Below are 9,168 nucleotides of genomic sequence, written 5' to 3'. Positions count from 1 at the left end.
GAGGAAACACCCCCTTAGTCAAAGAGAAATGGTCTTTTTGGTTGATGTCCCTAGACTCTAGAGGCTAGGGGCATAGCCCCTTATTAAGAATTACTACTCTATTGCAATGTTATATCTAAATGATAATTTTTTTAGATATTTATAAATTTCCCTGATTATTCAAACCATTTCATGGTATAATACTTTCTTTTTATCAAAAGGTTAGTTTTAACAATACTTTTAAAATTAATTTTAATTTTAAACTTTTTTTTTAATATTATTTATTTTCAGATTTGAATAATATAAAAATGGAAGATTGGTGCGGAGTTTTGGGTAGACTATGTGGAGGACAGGTAGTTATGAAAGAACAGTCCTACTAACTATAAACCTGGGGAGTTTTAGGTAGACTATGCGGAGGACATGTAGTTATGATAGAATAGTTCTACTAACTATAAACCTGGGGAGTTTTAGGTAGACTATGCGGAGGACAGATAGTTATGATAGAATTGTCCTACTAACTATAAACCTGGGGAGTTTTAGGTAGACTATGCGGAGGACAGATAGTTATGATAGAATAGTCCTACTAACTATAAACCTGGGGAGTTTTGGGTTATACTATGCGGAGGACAGGTAGTTATGATAGAATAGTTCTACTAACTATAAACCTGGGGAGTTTTAGGTAGACTATGCGGAGGACAGATAGTTATGATAGAATAGTCCTACTAACTATAAACCTGGGGAGTTTTAGGTAGACTATGCGGAGGACATGTAGTTATGATAGAATAGTTCTACTAACTATAAACCTGGGGAGTTTTAGGTAGACTATGCGGAGGACAGATAGTTATGATAGAATTGTCCTACTAACTATAAACCTGGGGAGTTTTAGGTAGACTATGCGGAGGACAGATAGTTATGATAGAATAGTCCTACTAACTATAAACCTGGGGAGTTTTGGGTTATACTATGCGGAGGACAGGTAGTTATGATAGAATAGTTCTACTAACTATAAACCTGGGGAGTTTTAGGTAGACTATGCGGAGGACAGATAGTTATGATAGAATAGTCCTACTAACTATAAACCTGGGGAGTTTTAGGTAGACTATGCGGAGGACAGGTAGATATGATAGAATAGTCCTACTAACTATAAACCTGGGGAGTTTTGGGTAGACTATGCGGAGGACAGGTAGTTATGATAGAATAGTTCTACTAACTATAAACCTGGGGAGTTTTAGGTAGACTATGCGGAGGACAGATAGTTATGATAGAATTGTCCTACTAACTATAAACCTGGGGAGTTTTAGGTAGACTATGCGGAGGACAGATAGTTATGATAGAATAGTTCTACTAACTATAAACCTGGGGAGTTTTAGGTAGACTATGCGGAGGACAGATAGTTATGATAGAATAGTCCTACTAACTATAAACCTGGGGAGTTTTGGGTTATACTATGCGGAGGACAGGTAGTTATGATAGAATAGTTCTACTAACTATAAACCTGGGGAGTTTTAGGTAGACTATGCGGAGGACAGATAGTTATGATAGAATAGTCCTACTAACTATAAACCTGGGGAGTTTTAGGTAGACTATGCGGAGGACATGTAGTTATGATAGAATAGTTCTACTAACTATAAACCTGGGGAGTTTTAGGTAGACTATGCGGAGGACAGATAGTTATGATAGAATTGTCCTACTAACTATAAACCTGGGGAGTTTTAGGTAGACTATGCGGAGGACAGATAGTTATGATAGAATAGTCCTACTAACTATAAACCTGGGGAGTTTTGGGTTATACTATGCGGAGGACAGGTAGTTATGATAGAATAGTTCTACTAACTATAAACCTGGGGAGTTTTAGGTAGACTATGCGGAGGACAGATAGTTATGATAGAATAGTCCTACTAACTATAAACCTGGGGAGTTTTAGGTAGACTATGCGGAGGACAGGTAGATATGATAGAATAGTCCTACTAACTATAAACCTGGGGAGTTTTGGGTAGACTATGCGGAGGACAGGTAGTTATGATAGAATAGTTCTACTAACTATAAACCTGGGGAGTTTTAGGTAGACTATGCGGAGGACAGATAGTTATGATAGAATTGTCCTACTAACTATAAACCTGGGGAGTTTTAGGTAGACTATGCGGAGGACAGATAGTTATGATAGAATAGTTCTACTAACTATAAACCTGGGGAGTTTTAGGTAGACTATGCGGAGGACAGATAGTTATGATAGAATAGTCCTACTAACTATAAACCTGGGGAGTTTTGGGTTATACTATGCGGAGGACAGGTAGTTATGATAGAATAGTTCTACTAACTATAAACCTGGGGAGTTTTAGGTAGACTATGCGGAGGACAGATAGTTATGATAGAATAGTCCTACTAACTATAAACCTGGGGAGTTTTAGGTAGACTATGCGGAGGACATGTAGTTATGATAGAATAGTTCTACTAACTATAAACCTGGGGAGTTTTAGGTAGACTATGCGGAGGACAGATAGTTATGATAGAATTGTCCTACTAACTATAAACCTGGGGAGTTTTAGGTAGACTATGCGGAGGACAGATAGTTATGATAGAATAGTCCTACTAACTATAAACCTGGGGAGTTTTGGGTTATACTATGCGGAGGACAGGTAGTTATGATAGAATAGTTCTACTAACTATAAACCTGGGGAGTTTTAGGTAGACTATGCGGAGGACAGATAGTTATGATAGAATAGTCCTACTAACTATAAACCTGGGGAGTTTTAGGTAGACTATGCGGAGGACAGGTAGATATGATAGAATAGTCCTACTAACTATAAACCTGGGGAGTTTTGGGTAGACTATGCGGAGGACAGGTAGTTATGATAGAATAGTTCTACTAACTATAAACCTGGGGAGTTTTAGGTAGACTATGCGGAGGACAGATAGTTATGATAGAATTGTCCTACTAACTATAAACCTGGGGAGTTTTAGGTAGACTATGCGGAGGACAGATAGTTATGATAGAATAGTCCTACTAACTATAAACCTGGGGAGTTTTGGGTAGACTATGCGGAGGACAGGTAGTTATGATAGAATAGTCCTACTAACTATAAACCCGGGGAGATTTAGGTAGACTATGCGGAGGACAGGTAGATATGATAGAATTATCCTACTAACTATCAACTGATGATTTAAAAACAAGTCGATGTGTATTTATGGTAGAATTGTCCTACTAACATAAAATATTTTGTTTTTTTCCGCTATTTGATATTATTCTAAGATATTAGAGAGGAAGGCTTTCAATTTTTAGTGCCGTTGGGTTATTTGTTCATTCTTGGCCTAAAAAATGGCAACACTTTCCAAAAAGTAAAGATCGTTCGATTTCATAGCTTCAGAAAACTGTATGAAAAGATGAACGTCATTTGTTTTAAATAATAATAATAATTTTAAATTCTTCATCCTAGGGAGAGATGATAACATGTTATTTATGCCTGGATGAGATTCACTATACAGCCTGGACTTCTGGAGACCACAGGTATGATAACATAATATTCATGCCTGGGTGAGATTCACTCTACAGCCTGGACTTCTGGAGACTCCAGGTATGATAACATAGTATTTTTACCTGGATGAGATTCACTATACAGCCTGGACTTCTGGAGACCACAGGTATGATAACTTCATATTTGTATGTATAACTGGATGAGATTCACTATACAGTCTGGACTTCTGGAGACCACAGTCATGATTACATAGTATTTATATCTGGATGATATTCATTATACAGCCTGGACTTCTTGTGACCACAGTTGTAATAATATGACATTTATACCTGGATGAGATTCAATATACAGCCTGTACTTCTGGATAACATGGTATTAATACCTGAATGAAATTCATTATACAGCCTGGATTTCTAGAGGCCACAGTCATGATTACATAGTATTTATATCTGGATGATATTCATTATACAGCCTGGACTTCTTGTGACCACAGTTGTAATAATATGACATTTATACCTGGATGAGATTCAATATACAGCCTGTACTTCTGTATGATAATTGAAAATATGGCAATATGATAATTGAAAATATGACATTTACAACTGGATGAGATTCACTATACATCCTGGACTTCTGGAGACCACAGGTATGATAACATCATATTTGTATGTATAACTGGATGAGATTCACTATACAGTCTGGACTTCTGGAGACCACAGGTAGGATAACATGGTATTAATACCTGAATGAAATTCATTATACAGCCTGGATTTCTAGAGGCCACAGTCATGATAACATGGTATTTATGCCTTGATGAGATTCATTATACAGCCTGGACTTCTGGTGACTACAGGTAAAGCTTCCCTGCTAGAAAAGAAATATATTAGACTGAATCAGGGCTTTTAAAGAATAACACTGTATATAAACAATATATGTATATTATACGAGAATGATATCGATCCAACGGTCATTCGAGATCCTTCGTTACAGACATAAAAAAGTTTATTGCTGAAAGTTTTGAATGAACTTATTAGAATTCAATATAAGTACTAAAATTTAACGTTGAGATAACATGGATATAAAAAATGGGTACCATAGCAATTTACAGTCCAATCTCCCTCCCTCCCTGTGTCGTCGTGATGGATGTAGAAAACAATAAAAGTAAAGTTAGTGAAAAAAAAGATTTAAATAAAATTGTATGGTTTCCTTGTGTAGAGTTAACTTACAATTAGACCAGACTTTTACCTTATTTTCAATGTGACAAACTTAGATAATATGATAATTTTTGTCGACTTTGAGGCAATAGATAAAAGTGGTCATGTCTCACATATTACCTAGATTGTATTTTCACTATAAGGCAGGCAGACTGTAAGACTGTAAATTATACCAGTACCTATAGTTTATAAACTCGACCTCTATAGTTGGCTTTAAATCTTTAGGGAAATTTAATAGATATCGATATATTTTATGTCCAAACTTTTCAACCACTAATTTAATATATACATAATTATTTTCGGGGTTTATATCAATTTATCGTCCATTGTTTTATCCCTTAAGATCCCTTTATGTACCTCATATATTTGTCATGTTATTGTCATTGTCATTTCTGAAGATTGCGAAAGCACGAAACTTTAAGTTAAAGATAAATAAAATTGAAGTAAAAAAACGTTGTTTTACTAAAAATTAATTGTCGTGTTATGTATTTTTTTCAAAAAATACTTTATTTTGGTTTATAACAGTTTATTGTTCTTTCTTCATATGAAACTAGCGGCTTCGCCCCTAGCCTCTAGGAGCTTTGCCCCAAGAGGTAATTAAAAAAAAGTACTAATGCTGCTGCCGCCAGTAGTTGTTTGTGAACTAACTTCTCCATAAGAAAAAAATCTAACTTCTCCATAAGAAAAAAAATCAAACTTCTACGCAAGAAAAAAAAAATCGGAGGGGGGATTTTTTATTTTTTTTGGGAGGTTGGGGGTGTCCCAACCCCCTAGAAAATAGCTTAAAACCACCACAGGACCAATATGTATATACCCTGAAGAGTAGAATCCGATCGGTTCAGTGGTTACCGAGATCTTAAGCTTCAGACGGACAGATGGACAGACATCATTCAACTTTGTATTATAGATATGAAACTTATGGCCATAATTGTCCATAACCCTCTCTAATTTAATCCTCTTGATTTACTCAATTGATTTACATAAAAAATGTCTGGCAATTTATTTTTTTTATTATTTTACATTTCTCTGCTTTTCATGTATATTTACAGGGATTTAAGTTGTTATGCTTTCAAACTTGAATTTATCTGAAAGCTAATTTTTTACACTTTGAACAGGTTCGGTCCGTCGGTAACGTATAGCTATGATCGTAAGAATTGTTCTTTCGTTTTAAAGTTTGGCATGGTGATTTTTGTAACAGTTAAAAAAGTTTAGTTTTTACCCTATATTTGTTTATGTTCGTTTTGTTGTGCTTTGATTTTATGGATGTAGTCCTCCTTGTTTTATCTCATAATTTTCAGTGATTTTAGTAGTAAAATAAATTTTGATTTTCACATGTTCTATGGAAAATTTTTCTGGCACAACTTTTAGGGGTGTAGGAAGTAAGGCAGGGGGCAACGAATCCCAAGCATTCTTTCATAAAGGTGAAAGGTGGTGTATACTGCGATCATAATTTTATTTGGAAGATTTAGCACCCCTCTTATATACGCTCCTGAATTCCATCAAGGTGTTTGTTTTCAGTTTTCTGTATACAATTTCAAATAAATTTACTCACACAATTTTATACCACAATAAAATATAAATCTCAAATTTGGAACTTTGGAATTTTGTAATTAAATCAACTATTGTATAACATAATAAAATTTAAAACTGAAACTTAAAGAATTAGAAATAAATTAGATCAAACAATTGTTCATCACAATAACATAAAAACACTAAAAATAGAGCTAAAAACAATTGAACTTGATTTTTTTGGCCACAGTAAAAAACTTACCATTAAGACAGAGCTATGAATAATCTTAAACAAATTTCCTCATTTTACATCAATATTCAAGCATAAAATTTTCATTTGATTTTAAACTCTACAAGTTTTTCAATGTGACTGAAAACACTATTTTTCTTTTGTTGTTTGCATCCCATCTCAGTCAAAAAGAAAGAAATAGTGACTTGAATTCCCTACAGCCATAAGCTCTGTAATTCTTAACGCCTACCTTATGAAATAAGTCAAGCTAAGTTGTTTAAATTTGTTCTCTAAATCTGGAGCAATTAGGATGTGCATTTCATAGAATATAACTAATTGTTACATATTTTCCACAGGTTATTTTATATGGGATGAAATATTTTGGTTTTTGGGGTGGGAAGTATTAAATCTTAAACAATGTCATGGAGATTAATTACTATACCGTAAATTTACACAGGGGCTCCTTAGGCCAAATATGGTATAAATTTTAAAAATTCACCTTATTCATTAAAACAAATTCATTTCGTAGTGGTATATCAAATTTAAACTTTTTAGGTCCTATCCGCATTCTATTGAATCCAACTCTATGTTTTAGAGTAAAGTTTGAATATGTAAATAGTTGACACTTTTTCTCCTGCTCAATTTTCTATGCATTTCCATATGAAATTACATACTTTTACATTAGACAGGTTCAGAATATATTTGTCTTATTTATTACCGTCTTTTGGAAAAAGGCTAGAGATTTTTCCATATTTTAATGTCATGTAAAAAATTGGGATCGCAGAAGCAATTTAAAGATTGCTGGAGACCTGGAGGATGAGAATCAGCAGGATAAGAACACCTATATTTCACATTTTTCACTGCTATAGGATATTTTAGTATATTGGCCACTTAAAATGCTTCTTAAAAAATATTTTTGGTCTTTACCTGGATTATCCTGCCAAGTTTGCTGGCATACTGTGCCCACCAGGATGGAGATATTAAAAAATTTCAGCACTTAGTTATGTGTAACACCCATACTTTAAAAGTCATTTAATTACAGCCATCTATCTTTCACACACAGAAAAGAAAGAAAAGCCATTATGGGTTAAGGGTAACATACATTATAAGTAAATGTTTTGTTCAAAAAAAAATGCGGAGTTAAATTATATTAGATTTTATAAATAATTTTCAAAAACTTCACAAATGTGGTTAAAAAGATAAAAGAAGGAAACATATGAGAGAAGAAAGAAAAGTTTGTTCAGTGCATTTTACGGTTTCTCCAATATCATTAAATTTTGCAAAAATAAATGAACAAAATTCTTTCTTTTAATCTTACAAAAAAAGAAAAGAAAATAGAAACACATAAAGTCAGCAAGGTACAAACAGGTTAAACAGATAAATTTAATGTATATTAAAATATACAAAATCATATAAGGAATTTGAAATTATGATACAGTGCCTTTATGTCTGTAATTTTGTTATTTCTGAACTTTGAAACACTTAGAGCAAACTCTTTTTTCCATTAAAGGTTATGTTTGAGGGCACTTTCTTTTCCTATTTGACAGTGATCCCCCTCAAAAAGAATTTTATTTCTAATTTTACAACATCCTGGGAATCAGCCTCAAACTTTTTAAGACAGAAATCTTATTGTGTGCCTTATATTTTTTGTTGGAATAACAACATTGAGAGTAAACATCTGAAAAGAATATCATATTCCATATGTTTAAATGGATAAAGAAAAAACTAAATTGTCAAATGTGTTTCTTTTTCTATCATCCAAATCAAAATTTGTATTTCTATTATTCTGTGTAAAAATGATTCTCGTATTCATTCGAATCCGGTGGATAGAAACCGGTTCTCATCCATACGAAAAAACTATGTCTAGCATCGTATTATATCCAGCTTTCTATGAATATATAAATGTACAATCATAAGATTAAAACCAGTTTTTTAGCCTGTGTCTTCGGCACCTCGGGGTCTAAAAAAACTGGTTTTAATCTTATAATTGTACATTCTATATCCGCGGAAAGCTGTTTATAATACGATGAGAGAAATTACTATTATTAGATCTATTCATAACTGAAAATTCTTATATATTGTCCAAGACATGTCTCCATTTGTTCTTAATTATTATTATGAATAACTACAGATCCTTTTATTCCTGAGTTTATCCTGCATCCCTTTGTTCTTTATATAAAACCATAAATATAAGATATGCATCATTTAATGATTCTCTGCCTTTACTTTAATAGCAAAATTTGGACATGACAAGAAATTTTAATTGAGTAAAGAATAATGACATTTGTAGAGATGCATTCAAAATTAAAAAGTATTCTAAAAATATAACATTTATTTTGTTGAAATATTCATATATTTCCACACTAGGAAAATATAAACAACATATAACAAACTAAAATACACAATATTGTTCAAGTTTCTAAGTCAATGAGGGATATGAACACTTGTATAGATACATAGCATAGGAACAATAGTTACAATGTAAAATAGTTTTCTATAAATGCAATATCTCTATAATACCATACTAAGAAAGTATAAACAACATATAACAAACACAAATGCACTAGAGTATACAATATACAATTTTAAGCTGGTTTCATAATAATAAAACATGCATAAGGACATACATAGAGTAAAAAAGAAAGAAAAAACAGCTCAGTATTATCAGAATTTAGATAAACAGTAAACAGTTTTACAGAAATATACTATCTTGGTAGCAATTATGATTGGTTGGTTATAAACCAACAGTGTTCAAACTTTTGGA

General features: G+C 32.9%; 1 protein-coding gene across 2 annotated transcripts in view; it reads left to right on the top strand.

Annotated features, from left to right (window-relative positions):
- The first annotated feature begins 274 nt into the window (after positions 1–274).
- Positions 275–9,168, top strand: part of LOC145321978 (uncharacterized) — a 33,156-nt gene continuing 24,262 nt past the window's right edge. Inside the window, exons 1-3 of one of the 2 annotated variants that reach the window (XM_080163700.1) lie at positions 275–312; positions 2,734–2,753; positions 3,414–3,484. In XM_080163700.1, coding sequence (XP_080019826.1) covers positions 288–312; positions 2,734–2,753; positions 3,414–3,484 — 116 coding nt within the window. In that variant the 5' untranslated portion in view covers positions 275–287. Of the gene's footprint in view, positions 333–2,733; positions 2,754–3,413; positions 3,485–9,168 lie in introns of both variants that reach the window. The other variant, XM_080163699.1, reaches the window with a different exon arrangement.

Source organism: Acartia tonsa, chromosome 6 (genome assembly GCF_053477335.1).
Source record: "Acartia tonsa isolate MP-2025a chromosome 6, ASM5347733v1, whole genome shotgun sequence".
Taxonomy (NCBI): domain Eukaryota; kingdom Metazoa; phylum Arthropoda; class Copepoda; order Calanoida; family Acartiidae; genus Acartia; species Acartia tonsa.
This window is presented reverse-complemented; position numbering and strand designations above follow the sequence as displayed.